General features: G+C 37.3%; 2 protein-coding genes across 4 annotated transcripts in view; one reads left to right on the top strand and one right to left on the bottom strand.

Annotated features, from left to right (window-relative positions):
- The window catches only part of LOC132106525 (dehydrodolichyl diphosphate synthase complex subunit nus1), a 314847-nt gene that overhangs the window by 67902 nt on the left and 229849 nt on the right, over positions 1 to 17096 (bottom strand). The gene's annotated exons all lie outside the window — the stretch shown is intronic.
- The window catches only part of LOC132106524 (protein FAM184A-like), a 141938-nt gene that overhangs the window by 85065 nt on the left and 39777 nt on the right, over positions 1 to 17096 (top strand). For all 3 annotated transcript variants that reach the window (XM_059512283.1, XM_059512282.1, XM_059512284.1), the window contains exon 11: positions 7610 to 7822. In XM_059512283.1, the coding sequence (XP_059368266.1) occupies positions 7610 to 7822 (213 nt within the window). The remainder of the gene's footprint in view (positions 1 to 7609; positions 7823 to 17096) is intronic.

Raw genomic sequence — 17096 nt, 5'->3', positions numbered from 1 at the left:
AGTGGCACAACAGGCCCCACAGAATCACAATTTGTATACTTCTTCAAAGTATAGAAAATAAATGCACTACCATTTAGTAATGGGTTAGTAATTTTTTTTTTTAAAGAAATGTATCTTATATTTATCAAAAGTGACAGTAAAGACTTTTATAATGTTACAAAATATGTCTACTTCACAAAAAAATTAAGGAGCACAATTGTTTTCAACACTGATAATAATACAAAATGTTTCTTGCATATTAGAATGATTTCTAAATTAGGTTTCTAAATGAGCTTCTAAAAATTCGGCTAGTAGTTATAACTGATAAAATTACATTTTAAAATATGTCAAAGTATGAACAAGTTGTTTTCAATTGTAGAATATTATTTCAATCTAATGCAGCCTTGGTGAGTGGAAGAGACATCAAAAACAATGCAAAATCTTACCAAGCCCAAACTTTTGAACAGCAGTGCACTTTCAAGCAAGGATAACAAGCAGTCCTCCACTTGGTTGAGCATCATGTCCTGACCAACACAGCAACACTGGCTTAACCAGTTATTTAAATATTTGTCTGTGCTATGTGTTTATGTGACCCATGGCAGATGGGAGGATTGTTCAGAAAACCTCTGCATTTCTGTTTGTTGAAGCCTGTGGTAGAGAAATTGCACAGTTCACCTTAAAAATAGCAAAAGAATACATGTAAACCCACTGTTAGACAGACAAACAAGTCAATAAAGGGGAATAAATGCTTCAATAAACTGCAAACCCCAAAGACACGTTTTAAACGGATAAAAGCATCAGTCAAATACAACAGTAGTTGAAAACCCACCGCTCATCCTCACTTTAATATTTCTAGATATTGCAGATGTATCCTTGGGTTCCCCTCTGTGCATTTTTCATATGCTGAACCCTTATATCTGCTGACTTAGTTACAGACCGCAACCACACACAGTTTTCTGTAATCAAATCAGGCCCCAAAACAATACAAAATCATATACAGTTTTTCAACTATTTACAGCAGTGCATGATTTGATTTATTCTCTGAAACCAAAAATTATGTAAGAAAGTCGTTTTACCGAACTGCTTTTTCATTCAAGAAGCTCTCACTTATTTCGGATGGAGGTAGAGGATTTGGTTTTGTACATGATATGGCCATGGTGAGTGAATTGTGCAAGTAATTAAAAAAAATTATCAGTGCATTAATTGAACATCCACTTTTTTGAAAATCCACTGGAGTTAGTATATCAAGCACGTACTTCTGACTATTGTCATTGGACTTTCAATGGGATGCAGTAAACCTAATCTTGCATATAATATTGGATGAATAATATGCAGTTTGGGATTTATCCTAGTCAGTAATAATTTCTACGACTAGTACAGTGTGTACCACCGCAATTTGTATTGCTGATATTACATATCTCATATGATTTCAGGTTTGTGGGGGATATACAATAATCAAAGACACATTGTAACTTACAATTCAGCTGATTTGCTTTTAAACTGCGGGTCATGTGATACACTCACCAAATCAGAAATTCTCTAGATGCCTATAATGATCATTTTCAGCTTTAATCACAAGATTATGACAAAAGCCAGCAGTTCAGCCTCGCTTCAGTATAGTCATTAGCTCCATTCAGTGACCTCCTGGTGTCTGGACTTTTTTTGTAGCTAATTATTTTTCCATGGTCTACTTGTCCTCGTCTAGAGTAGGGAAACAGAATATTACAGATGAAAAAAAGAAAACAGGCTGAAAAATGACAGTGGTAGAAGCATTTCAGATTCTCTGTTTGAGGCCGTATGCAAGTTCCTATTCAAAATCCACTTAAAACCTCAAGGGACCTCAGGCATTTTTCTCTCACGACAGAGCATAACTCTTCCAGCACCATTTCAGAAATGCATGTTATTAATGCATCAAATCACAAGGTGTATTGAGAAGAGGTATGCTATCACATTGCTAAGCATTCAATCTTGTGGTTTTTGCATGACTACATATGAAAATATCAGAGAGCCAAGAACAGAACACCCTAACAACCACATAGAAACATAAAAACATCATCTAAGCAATATAGTAGTAAGTTATATAGACAAGCACCATTTCTGTTTAAATTAATGATTAATGTTAGTCCATGTCTTTTATTATGACACACAAAATTCCTGTTCACAATTTTATTTTATTTTTTTCAATTTTTATTGAATTTGAATTTAGTTTTTATCATTATCATTTTATCATTATATTAATATTACTAATTATATTTTTTATTTATTTAAAAAAATCTTTATTTTATTTATTTATTTGCGAATCAGACTAAGAGTGCGAGATATCCCTGTGTGGCCCGTACCTATGGAGGTGTGGACCCATTGCATGATTCGCTGTCGTAGGTTGTGAAGTACATACTGTTTATTTGGGAGGCAGTTAGTAAGTGTTGGGTCAGGTTTTGTTCCCACTGTATTTCCTCCATGATGTTCCAGGCAACAGGAGCAATGATAACTGAAGCAGGAAGAATGGGTTCTGGTGTAGGCCTTTCAGTAGAGGGATCATAGCATCTGGACAATGCATCTGCCTTGCTATTCTTACTGCCTGGTCGATATGTGACTTTAAATTGGAAATGAGTGAAGAACAAGGAACATTGAGCTTGGTGTGGGTTGAGACGTTTGGCACTTTTGATATATTCAAGATGTTTATGATCAGTAATGACTTGAAAAGGACAAACTGCCCCCTCTAGCCAGTGTCTCCATTCCTCGATGGCTGTCTTCATGGGGAGAAGTTCCTTGTTACCCACATCATAGTTATGTTCAGCTGCCTGGTTGATGTCTTCATCTCAATGTAGGTGACTACATGCGGGATGAGTAGGTCTCTGAAGATTTTATTTATGAAGGATTGGAAGACAGCGGGTGAGTTAGCAAGTCCATAAGGCATGACCTGATATTAAAAGTGCCCCATAGTGGTGAGGAAGGGGTTAGTTCACCTTGATGCCAAGAGATGTCAGGGTTGTGAACGTATAGCCAGGGGTATCTGAGGATGATTTCAGGGGAATCAGTAATGTACAGGGTAATGGACTTCTGATGAAATAGACCTACATGGAGGGTGAGAGTTCTGGTTTGTTGAGTGATTCCTTCTCCAAGGAGTGTGTCGTCAATACCTTTGATTTTGATTGGGGGAGTACAAGATTTGGAGAAACTTGTTCATGCCTTTATCACCAACAGGGTGGACTATTGTAATGGTCTCCTCACTGGCCTTATCAAGAAGACCATTAGACAGCTGCAGCTCATCCAGTACGCTGCAGCAAGGATTCTGACTAGAACCAGAAAATCAGAGCATTTCACACCAGTCCTCAGGTCCTTACACTGGCTTCCAGTTCCAGTGATTTTAAAGTACTTTTACTCGTCTATAAGTCACTCAATGACCTAGGACCGAAATACATTACAGATATGCTCACTGAATATAAACCTAACAGACCAATCAGATCATTAGGATAGAGTCAGTTAGAAATACCAACAAAATACCAAAAAAGGGGAATCTGCTTTTAGTTATTATGCCGTCGGCAGTTGGAACCAGCTTCCAGAAGAGATCAGATGTGCTAAAACATTAGCCACTTTTAAATCTAGACTCAAAACTCATCTGTTTAGCTGTGCATTTATTGAAAGAGCACTATGCGATGTCCGAACTGATTGCACTGTTTTTTATGTAAAATCATTTTCTATTTTTAAACTGTCTTAAATTCTTAGTCAATTTTGAAATCATTTTCAAAGTTTTTACATTGCTTGTTTTATCTTTGTGATTATTTTTCTTCGTTTTTTTTGTTACTTTCTTTTATGTAAAGCACTTTGAATTACCATTGTGTATGAAATGTGCTATATAAATAAACTTGCCTTGCCTTGCCTTGCCTTACAAGGTTGAATGGGAAGATTATATTGGTCAACAATGCTTCTGTTAATTAAGTTCAAGGCAGCTCCCGAGTCAATCATTGCTGTGATCAGACATCTCCATTCTTAATTGTGACGGATGGTGTGAATGACTTATTACTTAACAATGAGAAATGTTCAATATTCACCCTTGGAGCTGCTTGGGGATTGTGTGGACATCCAGGGCTGCGGTGGCATGCCTCACCACAGTAAAAGCATAAACGAAGCTGTCAACATCTTGTTCTTTTTTCCTCCGACAATCTTGATGTACCGAGCTGCAGGGGTTTATTGTTAAGGTTAGTTTCGGTTGGGGATAAAAGCTGAGAAGCACTTAATGATTCATGTTGGACTCCTTTTCTTCTTCTTCTCTTCTGGGCTTGTCTCATCAAGTTATCAACCCTTATGGCTAGCGTAACAAAGTCAGAGAAAGATAAATCCTCTCCCTTAGAAACAAGTTCAGATTGTAATTCAAGACTAAGGCTTTGCTGAAAGATCGCTTTAAGAGAAATATCATTAAATCCACTCTAAGTGACAGTTGTTCTGATCTCAACGGCATACTCTGCAATGGTGCGATTACCTCGTGATATGTTTAGTAGCTGAGTAGAAATACTTTTGCCCCCTGCGGGATATTCAAACACCTCATGAAGCTGTTGAATTAAGTAATCTACAGAGGTTTTGAATCATGTGTCTGTATCCCAAATGGCTGCTGCCCAATCAATTGCTCTACCAGTTAGTAAAGTCATTAGAAATGCACACTTCTTTGACTAAGACTCAAATTTATCCCTTTGATGATCGTTTTCAAAGTTGGTGTGGGGAGCGATCGGATGTAATGAGTCAGGTGTTTATTGACTGCTTGAAAGTATAAATTCTATATATATTATTCTATAATATCTCACTTTGGTAGGTGAAGGCCATTTACATGTTTGAAACTTCCACTGGATTCATTGTTTGCAAAGTATTCTGTAATGAGGACGCTGAGGCAGTGTCTGAATCCATGTGCGGGAGTTTGTTAAGGGCAGCTTCAGGAAATGGTAACTTGAAGGTAGGCAGAAAGTCGTAACCAGAATAACAGTCCAATATATCAACACTTACAGGGGAAATCCAAAAGGCTAGGGTGAGCAGGCAGGCAAAAGGTCCAAACATATGCATCAGTCCAATCAGACAAACTGATCAAGGGGAAGAGTCCAGGTAATCAGTAAACAGGCAGAATAAGTAGAGGAAGCAGAGGGAGTGGAACACAGTCAGTACTCGGGTGAGGGCTCCCTCTGCTGGCTTGGCATTACACTGATCTCAAATCTTAAAGACACAATGAAATGGAAGTAAAGACAAATCTATTCTTAAATACCGTGACTTACAATCCAATAAAATAAAGTAATATAAACTGGGATTTGTTTTTTCATCAGTTCTTGATTATATGGAGGAATATCTGAATAAAAGCTTGAGGTTGATTGTAAGAAGGGGCGGAGTTTAAGCGAATAAAAAAACACACAAAAGTTTTTTTTGTAAAACTGTGAAAATTGTTTGAGTGAAAGGTGTAGTTTCAGTTCGGTTTTGTTCTTAGAAGGTCTAATTGTGAGTTTATGGCCAATTTTTTTTTGTGCATATTATTATAACTATTTAGGTTTTATTTTATTTTGAAGTCTGTTGTTTCATTGGAAGATTGTGCTATGAAATTTTCACAAATATGTGGTCAAGAGAAATGTTAAACAATGAAATTAAAACATTACACAATATGAAATCATTTAGAAAATAGGGTAAATTTCATTTCATGCTGAGTTTTCACCTGTTAGACCAGATGTGCGCAAAGTTTAAGACAAAGAGTCAGAATTTACTGTACTTGAGGGCTGTGGGCCAAAAATAAATACTGCATTATATCCAACTATATTATATAAAATGTGTTACATTTTAAACCATTTGTATGTCATTTTAATTTAATTTTAATAAATTTAAATGCAGAAATAAAATAGTCAAACTAAAATATAAATTAGAAATGATATGCTTTAATGCCATGTATTCCCCTATTTTTGTCCCCTATGTGGTTTGCCTGGTTGGGCCAAAAATAAATAAATGAACAGGTATTGCAAAGAGGACAGAAAGCTCAGATCTTGACACCAGACCTTCTAAAAGCTCTTTTAATTTGAGGCAATGTAGAAATGTGCTGTGTTGGGGGCCCCTGGGGGCCCTTAACATTATTCAGCATTAAAATATCATGGTGAGATGGTGTAGGTTTTTTTGAAAACTAAAGTTATGACTTCAAGTTTTACACTAGCAGGCTCTTTTCCCTGATTTCCTCAAATGTAAAAATCTAGTTTTAACATGACGACTTGCATTCATCTTTTTGTCAGCATCAGCAGCACATGGGATATGAGCAGTGATATCCTGGGCATATTGGAACCACTTCCAGCCGGCTTGAAAATGAAATTATTCGCTGATGTCACAGTCAATTGCAGCATCGTTTTATTGCCTTCACAAGTTGTTGGCGGGTATGACACAGAAAAACTCTCTCCCTGTCACCCTCCAGTCATGAGCGACTCCTCTAATGAGGCTAACAGGCCAAGGAGTGGGCCGAAGCCACTGAAACCTCCAGTTCTAACATATCGATTGGTGTGGGGAGAGCGTATCTGGCGCCGACGTCTGACTTTTCACATTGTCCCAGACTGAGTCCTCATTCAGTCCTTGGCTGACATGGCTGGCTAGACACAAATTCGCACACCACTTACTCAACTCACAGCTCTATTCACAGTGGAAGACTAGAGCCAATGTGTGTTTGCACACACAAGCCTGCTAACAGTTTGTGGAAATAGAAATGCTGTGACCGTGAAAATGAATGAAGATTTTCCATCATTGCCATTTTCCTGTATCTCATCTTGTAGTCTCTATAAGGAGCATGTTTTACACAGTTTTGCTAATTAGTGGTGCTTGCTAACAGAAGCGTCACGATTACTATTGCTCATACTTAAAGGAATATTTAGGGTACAATATACGCTAAGCTTAATCGACCGAATATGTAGCATAATGTTGATTACCACAAAAATGTGAAGAAGTGTTTGGAGGATTATGTGTAAATGTAACGTTTACAATTTTATAAAAGCCCTTTATTTACATGAATTTTTCTGTTAAAACATTATTTTAGCTTTAAATCTGTTTAAATCATTGTTACTGTAAATTGTTTTTGCTTTTGGAATTAGCTTTCGTTTTTATATTTTCAGTTTTTTTTTCTTGTAATTTGTTGTGTGCTTTAGCTGTAGTTTATTTACAGATGGCAAAACTTCTATCTTCTAACTTATAATTTTTGTTTAGTTTTCATTTAGTTAATGATAATACAGTTGCTTTTCATGGTGGCAAAGTTGCAAAATTGGATATTACACAGAAAAGATATGCAAGTAATTTTTTCATGTTTTTTTAATCACATTTTAACATTTACAGTTTTACCCCATTCACTTGCCATTGTAAGTACCTGATTTTACTCTACTTTACTTTAGTTTAGTTTACCTTATTGCAGGACAAGTGGAATACCAATATTATTCCTCAAATTTGGTTGAGCTTAACGTGCATTAAACCCTGAATACACAAAATAATGTTTAAATGTTTAATGTTTAAATGTAAAAATGATTCATTGTTTGTGTTGTACAGTGTTGCTGTTTTTGAAGAGGTCATTCCATTTGCTTTCTTTTACCTCCAGAGTTTTTTCATTTATCAACCAGTGTCTCCTGCTTCCTTTGTGCAGATTTCCTTGCTGAAACAGAGCCTGGAGATGCAGCTTTCCCAATCCCAGCATTCCCTGCAGCAGCTGCAGGCACAGTTCAGTCAGGAGCGAGAGCACCTGGGACAGCAGCTGCAGGAAATGGAGCTGGAGCATCAGCGCAGGGAGCAGCGGCTGCAGGAAGCCCACTGCTGCGCTATGCAGGACATGCAGGAAGCCCGCCAGCACGACCTCAAGGTAACCACGACAAAACATAAACTCCCACCTGTCTCATGTAGAGAGACCTCTCTGACCTGTATGCATGCTCTTATCTTTTCCTTTCACCTCCTAGCTCTCTTGTTATTTGAGTTTTTATGCCTCTGTGTTCCACATCCAGCTGACACAGAACAGCACATTCCATTTACGTTCAGTGGATACTCTCCAAAAAGGTGCTAGGTTGACGCGGAGGAGACTTTTTTTTTTCTTTTGCACACAAAAAGTATTCTCGTAGCTTCATAAAATTCAGAATCAATTCAATTGACTCGTTCTCGAGTCAAGAACAGTTTCTGTCAGATGTGTCCGATTCGAGAACCGAGGAGCTGATGATACTGCACATGTGTGATTCAGCGTGAAAAAGACCGACACACAGAGCGTCTGAACTGAACTGATTCTTTTGGTGATTGATTCTGAACTGATTCTGTGCTAGTGTTATGAGCGCGAGGCTTGAATGAAGGGCAATCATCGGCAATGACGTCATTACGTCGAGCACAAAAGAACCGGTGAACCGTTTTCTTCAACAGGTTTATTGAATCGAACTGTCCGGTAGAACCGGTTCGCGGAAAAGAACCGAACTTCCCATTACTACTGGTGATCTGAAAACCGATGCAACCAGTTCTTGACTCGAAAAACGAGTCAATCTTTCGTTCATTATCTGGCTCGGCTCGGTGTTCATCTTCAGTTCTCTCTTAACAGCAGTTCAGTCAGTGTACTGTTTGAGTAAATGAATTACTCCGGGATATTGGTTTGTTTGAACTCAGAGGGAGTGTCAGCCACATTACAAAAGTTAACAGCTTAAGTCATTTGTGGATTAATGCTTATTGGAAATGCAAACCATTTCAAACGATTCAGTTCGAATTGCTGAACTGGTTCAAGAAGATCCGGTTACAGCGAGTGATTCGTTCGCGAACCGGATATCACTAAACTGCAATGTTTTGAACTTGCTCACAACAGACACGGAAGAGAAGACAATGCTGAATAGAGTTGTAGTTTTGGCTATTTTTGGACCAAAATGTATTTTAGATGCTTCAAAGAATTCTAACTGACCCTCTGATGTCACATGGACTACTTTGATGATGTTTTTCTTACCTTTCTGGACATGGACAGTATACTGTACACACATTTTCAGTGGAGGGACAGAAAGCTCTCGGACTAAATCTAAGATATCTTAAACTGTGTTTTCCGAAGATAAACGGAGGTCTTACAGGTTTGGAACGACATGAGGGTCATTAATGACATAATTTTCATTTTTTGGGTGAACTATCCCTTTACTTCTTTGTGGCATATATTAAACAAGGTGTTGGAAACATTCCTCAGAGATTTTGGTCCATGTTGACATGATAGTATCACGCTGCAGATTTGTTGGCTGCACATCCGATGTGAATCTCCCGTTCTACCACATCCCAAAGCTGCTCTATTGGATTGAGATCTGGTGGCTCTGGAAGCCATTTGAATAAAGTGAACTCATTGTCATGTTCAAGAAACCAGTCTGAGATGATTTGAGCTTTGTGACATGGTGCATTATCCTGCTGGAAGTAGCCATCAGAAGATGGGTACACTGGATATTTTCTCGGACCATTTTGAATGACTTGTGTTGCTTACATCAGCAAGGGTTAGATTATATTGTTGCAGTTTCTTTGTACAGTCACTGGTCACCGGTGTGTAACGTTTTATTTGCTCACCAAAGCCATTTTTATTTGTATCTGCTGTTTGGCGAGCATCCATTTCCAGTCTTTGTGGATTGTGGATGAGACTTCATAGCGATTGTCAGCAGTCTGACTACATTCACTCCAACTTCCATTTGCTGTTAAAGCTCTTGCCTTGTACAGAGGGAGCCAAGCAACTGCGGAACGTTTCAGCCTGTATGTCCACTTCTGAAATTGACCGTTAGCCACCTTTGCCCTCATGCAAGGCCTTCAATAGATTTGGTGTGATGAGGCAGATCTGCCACAGATCCAGCCCTGCCCACAGCACATCTCTCAGCTCCTTCTCTTCCCCCTATCCTGGAATAACCTGCTCGATCTCGGCTCTCCTCTCTGTGGGTTAGTTATGGCTGAGTGCTTGCTGTCAAAGGCTGTAATGTCTGCTTTATCCAGTACCTTGCCCCTGACGACTCCAGCGGAGAGAATCTCTCACTCTGACTGGAAATGATTACCTTGAGCTGGGCTGAAGTGGCTCTACACTGCAGGCCTGGAGATGAAGGCTGCGAGCAGGGACTGCGGGAGGAGACCGCTTGAATAACTGTTGATCAGTTGAGATTGACTCACCAAATGGAGCATCAGTCAGAATCACAGGCTTCACTTCACTGTTTTAAAAAGTAGAGGAAGCAGTCGGGCTGCACAGGCTTGTTGTGATGGCACTAAATGGAAAAGGCTTAGGTCATGAATATTAGTTACGTCACGGACACATAATGTAATATGACCTGTTACTGATTTCTGATTATAATTAGGGAACAGTAACTAAAATTATACATAATCATGAGTTTTCAGCCTTTACAGATCCAGGGACCCATTCATAGACAGACAGACAGACAAACAGACAGAAAAAAAAAACTGAACTAAACTATACATAAAATAAACCTAAAAAAATTATATTTGCTTTAAAAATGACAATAGCATAATAACTGGAAATAAAAAATAAAATATAGAAATAAAAGCTAATTAAAAATAGTACTAAATACTAATAATAAATAAATTATAGTATGTAAATAATACTAAAATAGAACTGATAACATCCGGTGGTGATAAGCGGCAGACCCTAAAATAGCTTTACGTGTATATATGTGTGTGTGTGTGTGTGTGTGTGTGTTCGTGTGCGTGCGTGTGCGTGTGTGTGTGTGTTCGTGTGCGTGTGCGTGCGTGTGCGTGTGTGTGTAAGTATTTATTTGTTTGTTTGTTTAAAAAGAAAATTATTATATTATATTATTATTATACTATAAATGACCAAAATGTGGGATCTCAACACATCCACCGTATCTGACAGCTGTGGTCAGAATTCTTGGCCATTTATTTGCTGGTTAAAATGGGCTCTAAATCACTATTCCAGTGGCTCAGTTTGCTGTTTGTTTCAGCAAACAGCTGTGTAATGGATCATTATGTGTGATGACACCAACTGACCTCTATTACTGATGTGCCCCACCGTCCAAGACAGGGCCACACCTGGCAGTAGACTATGAGCCTCGGCCACCAGCTGTCAATGGATGGAGAATGGAGGGAATTGGTTTATCTCCCAGTGATGCCACTTGGAAATATACACACAGAGGTTAACTGTTTTTGTTAACCCAGTTTGCCACAGAGACCTGCTGTTTCGTACTCTAATCTAATATCAAACTGATAGCCAAAACCCTTAATCAAAAAGCCTAACCCGATGTTTCATTTATTCATATTGGCTTTTCTGTTTGTAATAGATTTGTATATTTAGCTATTTACTAATTTGTGTTTAAGCTGGTAATTTTTTACCAGCACACTTATTACATTAACCCCCTTGAGCAACCTGATGTTAGTATAGTGAACCCAAGTGATGCTTCAACCTACAGCCTTTTGTTATCTTACAAGATCTTTTAACATTGGGCTTATTTAGGGATTGGAATATTAATAAATATATAATACTTTGCGGTTTTACCACTTTAATTATGAACAGATTATTTCCAAAATTATTTCAAACTAAATAAATATTTAAAGAAACTGTTAACTATACAATTAAATAGTTAATAAAACATAAAAAAAAATATTATATTAATTAATTAATTAATTATTAAAACAACTAACTGATTTATTAAATTAACTATTATTAAATCACCTAAAAATATATAAAATGTTTCATTTCAAAACATAAAAAAATGTAAATGTTGTGCTAAAATGAAATACAACAGATATCTAAGAATAAATGTACTGATTTATATGTTTTGTTAAATGTTTTTTGTAAACAGTTTTGTATTTCACAATTTATTTAATTTTAGTAGATTGGTGTATTTAATTACATCTGTGAGCTAATAAGATAGAAATCACTCATTTGACACAACATGGATGATCCACGTTTTATCAGGTTTCATATTTGGTTTCATAATAATAATTCTTTAAATTTCCCAGTTATTAGCGAATAATAAATCTGCATGGTTATCTGTTATTAATCTATTATATCTATTTTTCCATCTATATCTGTTGTCAATTCATTGTCAGAGAGTCATCATGGCGTGTGGGCTGTGGTTATAGACACATGAATAATTACCATATAATTGGTGCATAGTGGATATAAAAAAATCAGACACAGTAGTAATTTGCGCATGTTGATGAGTTTCCCTGCAGCACAGGCAGATGCGATAATTGCGGTATATGAGTTTTACCCAGTTGCCATGCCGTTAAAATAAGCTTCTTCATGTCCTTGCTTCATTCATGTAATGAGTGGAGATCCAGCAGAAGGCTTTTGAAATCTCATTTAATAGCTTTCTGCTCCAGAGCACCACATCTGAGGTAGACGTGCCGACACCAGGAGCCGATTTATTGACTTGTGTTTAATTATCATCAGAAGTTCAGTGTGATGATATCTCACACCAACCGCATTACCACAGCTCTCTCTCTCTCTCTCTGCTCACCAATATCTCAATATTGAGCATTGCTCTTTTGAAGTCAGGTGGAGGAACGCTCCTCTGCTGCTAATGGGCTCAGCAGCACTGCGGAGGAGGAAGACGGCGTCAGTCTTACCCTTCGCCGCTCCGTCATCTGAGATTAAAATGAGCATGCAATTCCTCCGTCTGATATCCTGCCTCAACAGGCAAAAGGATCCAGCTCAGCTCCCTCCTGTAGTTTTTTGCTGATATCAAGCACCGCTTTTTACCCGGCCGGAAAAAACAGGCCAAAATCCTGCAGCTGCCACAGTAGGTAAAAACACTTGTGTGTGCCCATTCTCGACTGCATGCCGGCCGAGAGCATATGGACCTGATGAGTCACTGTGGCTAAAGGAGAAGAAATCTGAAGATACTTGGAAATTTCAGAGCTGCCTTTTACTGCCCTCTGTTTGCTCTTTTCAGATGTGGCTCATCTATAGAAGCCAATTTCTGAGACGATATTTTTTTTTTAATTGTTTTTATTTCACAAATTTGGGCTTTTTTCTCGCAATATTAATTTTTATCTCACAATTCAGACTTTTATCTCACAATTCTGAATTTTAAGATACAAACTCAGATTTGTGACATACATTCTGAATTGCGATCACAATATGAACTTGCAGAAAAAAAGCCAGAAAATCACAATTGAGATACAAATGTGCAATTACCTTTTTATTTGTTATTCTGTTGCGAAAAAAACTGAATTGCTAGATTTCTCGCTATTCCGAGTTTATATCTTACAAATCTGAGTTTGTATCTCACAATTCTAACTTTTTCCTTAGAACTGCGTGATACAAACTCAAAAAGTTGCGAAAAATGTCAGCATTGTGAGATATACATTTGCAATAACCTCTTTATTTGTCATTCTGTTGCAGAAAAGAAAAAAAATCTCTCAATTCTAACTTTTTCCAAAGAATTGCAAGATATAAACTCAACATGTAAACGTTGAGAGAAAAACATCAGTAATAAATAAATTGTATTTAATTACATACATTTGTGATTACCTTTTTAATTTGCTATTCCACTGCTGAACCAAACAGACAAACAAACAGAATTACAAGATGTATCCTCACTATTGCAAGAAAGATTTCTTGCTATTCTGAGTTTATACAATGTAACGTTTATATCTCATGATTCTACCTTTTTCTTCAGAACTCTTGAGTTACGTGATATAAACTTGCAATTCTGAGAAGAAAATTTGCAATGATGAGATATGTAATTCACAGTTGCAAGTTAAAAGTCTGAATTGTGAGATTGATAGCAGCAATTAACTTTTCATTGTTTATCCCATGGTGGAAATCGGCTTCAATATACTCATCCAAACATGTAGCATATACTATTTTGAATCATTTGTTTTATTTTTATTTTGAAGCAGTTGCACTGATTTAAGTCTTGTCATACATAGTGTACAACTATAAGAATTACTGTGAAAGTTTGGCAAGTCTAAAAAGAAACCTGTTTTGTGGTCCTTGAGCATTTCCAAAGTTAAGTAGTCCTGTCTCAAAGCATCATAAAAACTGCTGCAATGAAAACAGATAGCTAGTTTCCAGATCTTTTATGAGGGGGTAAACTACATTAAGTGCCTACTAAAGCTAAATAAATCTAGTTTGAGAAGACATGAGAGATGTTTTATATCCTGCCTCACCTGGCCATAGAGCAGTGGTGAGGCATTGCAGAGCTCTTATATTGAGTCAATTTTTTAAGGATAAACTGCTAAACTTATTTAACACGTTAAGCAATCAATATAAAGTGCCATCAATATAACTTATCAATATAAACCTTTGCATTTATAGTGGGTTGTTTTCTGTGCTTCAGTGTTTGAGGGGGATTCTGTCATTTATCTGAAAACCGTGTGAGTGTTGAATCCTAAAATAACTCACTAATTAATGCACAAGCTTCATTGGCAGGGAAAGAAGCGAAGTATAATTTTTCCCACTCCAGATTAATTTCCACACAAGGAATGTGACATCATCCTCGTAGCACTTGAGGAGGTGAAAATGGCACTATGACATTAGAGTGGGAAGAAATGTGTGGAATAAACATTACAACTTGACCTTTTCAGTTTTACAGAGCCATCGGGCTGCAGGAGGAGTCGGCTTACTCTGGAGGAAACATAAACTCTCATAAATGATCTGGAAACTGTCTGTTTTCACTCTAGTCTAAGCAGTTTATGCAACTGGCCCCAGCTCGCAACATTTCTTCTTTGCAATCTCACTTATTCACCATCATAATATCTTATCATTTCTCTTTTCTTTTCTATATATTTTCATGTTTTCACCTGCAGAGTAGCATCCCAAAAGTAAAGTGTGCTGGTAGCAGCCTCATGCTGTTTTTCAGCATCAGGAACTGAGGGACTCATCAGAGTAGAAGAAAAGCTCAGTGCACCAAAATATTGAGGTAGCTTTAATGAAAACCCAGACCAGGGCATTCAAAAACTCAGATTGGGCAGAAGATTCACTTTCCAACAGGACAATGAAACTGAACATACAGCAAGAGTGGTTTATAGAAAACTCTATGAATGTCCTTGAGTGGCCCAGCCACAGCCTGGGAATGAACCATAGACTGTATAAAACATGGACGTAGTGTTCGTGACGTCACCCATTGGTTTCCGAAGAGCGTTTTTGAGGGAAAAAGTGGGTGGAGGCGGCCGTCGCCATCTTGGCAGCGCGTCACCAAGCGTCATTCCCAGATAATCGAAAATGGGCAAAAAGGCGGAGCTGGTTACTGAAACAACACCCACATAGTTTGACGGCGGTGACAGCAGCGACAATCCACCTGTCATTCAAGTGGCCACTCCCATGGCTGTAGTCAGCTATGAGGTCACAGAGGTCCAGACCTCGGTACATTTTTAATGTTCGAAAATAAAATTTGTTCTCTGATTGACTAATTTGCTGCTAAACGCCTCATATGATTGTCTGCATGTATAATTCACAATGTTTAGCATCCATGGTATGAAAATGATCGCTGCAAGACAATTTCGAAGTGAACGAGTCTTCAGAGAATTGAGAGCGAGAGCGCAAGACACAGCCAGATCCAGCTATAAGCGTTTTATGACTTGTTTTTCCACTAAATTTAATACTTTAAAAGGTTTATAAAGTAGGAAGTTGTGGTTTAGGGTCAGCGATAACTTTATCTAATTTCCAAAATATTTGAAATAATTTCTGTTTATTTTATTTATTTATAGGTTTTTGTTTATTTTAATGGCAACATCTGGCAACATTTCATCGCCGGCATTAGCCTGGCAGTTATCAAAAAATAGCAGCATTTTTTAGTGATATGCTATTTACACTAAGTGCAAATATCTATAGATTATATTTATACTACGTTAAAATAGCAGGGTTTTCTGCTATTTATACTACTTACTGCAAATACTGGCAATTATCTGCACCTCAGTATTGTAGAACATTATAAAACAGTATGCAATAATAACTTATTGAGTTTAATTTAATGGATGCCAAATTATTGGGACAATAAAGCCCTCCCCACACCTACCCTTAACTTTTAGATTATTTACTTAATTTTCATTGAAAATAAATGCTTTTCTGATGTGATTTGAAATGTGAAATTGGAGAAATTTTTTTCCCAAAAGGCGGATTTGAACCCGGGTTGATCACGTCAAAATATGTTTGACACGCGCTTTACCTTCTGCGCCACTGAACCTGACTGTCAAGTATTATCTTTTGTCTGATAAACTTAGATGCAATAAATAGGGTATGATTTTAAAATGAGCATCACTCCAAAAACATCTACATTTCGGTCTCTTTTCAAGTGTTAGAGTATATAATTAGTTGTATTCATAGGGGTTATTCTAGCACAATTCTATAATAAGCGGGTTATAGAAACCCCTTGGACCTCACTAATTTTTAAAGCCTGGCTATGGCAATGGCCACCCCTTTAATTATGCAGAAATTTAAGGCTTAATATAATATAAATGGATGAGTTATTAAAAAAAAAATCACCCCCTCATTGTCAGGAAAGGCAAAATTAGCTATATACCAAATAAAGTTTTTGTACCAGGCTGTAAACTTTTTTTTTTTGCTGTAAAGTTCTCTCAGCCTCTAGCGGCCAGTTGATGAATTGCAGTTTTATTCACTTCCGTGTTAGTGCTGTAATTTGCATTCCTCTTGCTGGGCGCTAAACCCCAACCATCCAAGATCCTCAACAAGCTTGCGAAGATGCTTAAGTGCCTTCTGATAGAGTAATAAGAGAAATATGCTACATTTACACCTGTGTTCCTGGCTAAGTGCTGCTTTCTTTTGATGCCTGTTTTGCATATTTTTGGTAAGTGCACCTGTTGCCATTCTTATTCTTATTCTTGTTGAAAAGACCTGCTTCGACTAGTATGAATTTCATGCTGGTCTTTATTTTATTTTTATTTTATTTATTTTTATTTTTTTATTTTTGGTTTAGTTCTGGTCTAGCCATCCATTTCACCAAACGAGCGCAGGTTAGGTCAATATTGTAAATGTTATGAAATTTGGCATTGGTTGAGCAATTTGGTCTCACTGCTTAAGCAAACAGGTTTTTGATGATTAAACCGGTCGGTTTTTATGGTTTAAGTTTGAGCAAGCCTGTGTCTGTGGTTTAGCAACCAGATGTTTTGTATTGTTTTTTTTTTTTTTTTTTTTTTTGTTTACTAAAAGCCCTTTCTGT

The sequence above is a fragment of the Carassius carassius genome, chromosome 27 (assembly GCF_963082965.1).
Source record: "Carassius carassius chromosome 27, fCarCar2.1, whole genome shotgun sequence".
NCBI lineage: Eukaryota > Metazoa > Chordata > Actinopteri > Cypriniformes > Cyprinidae > Carassius > Carassius carassius.
This window is presented reverse-complemented; position numbering and strand designations above follow the sequence as displayed.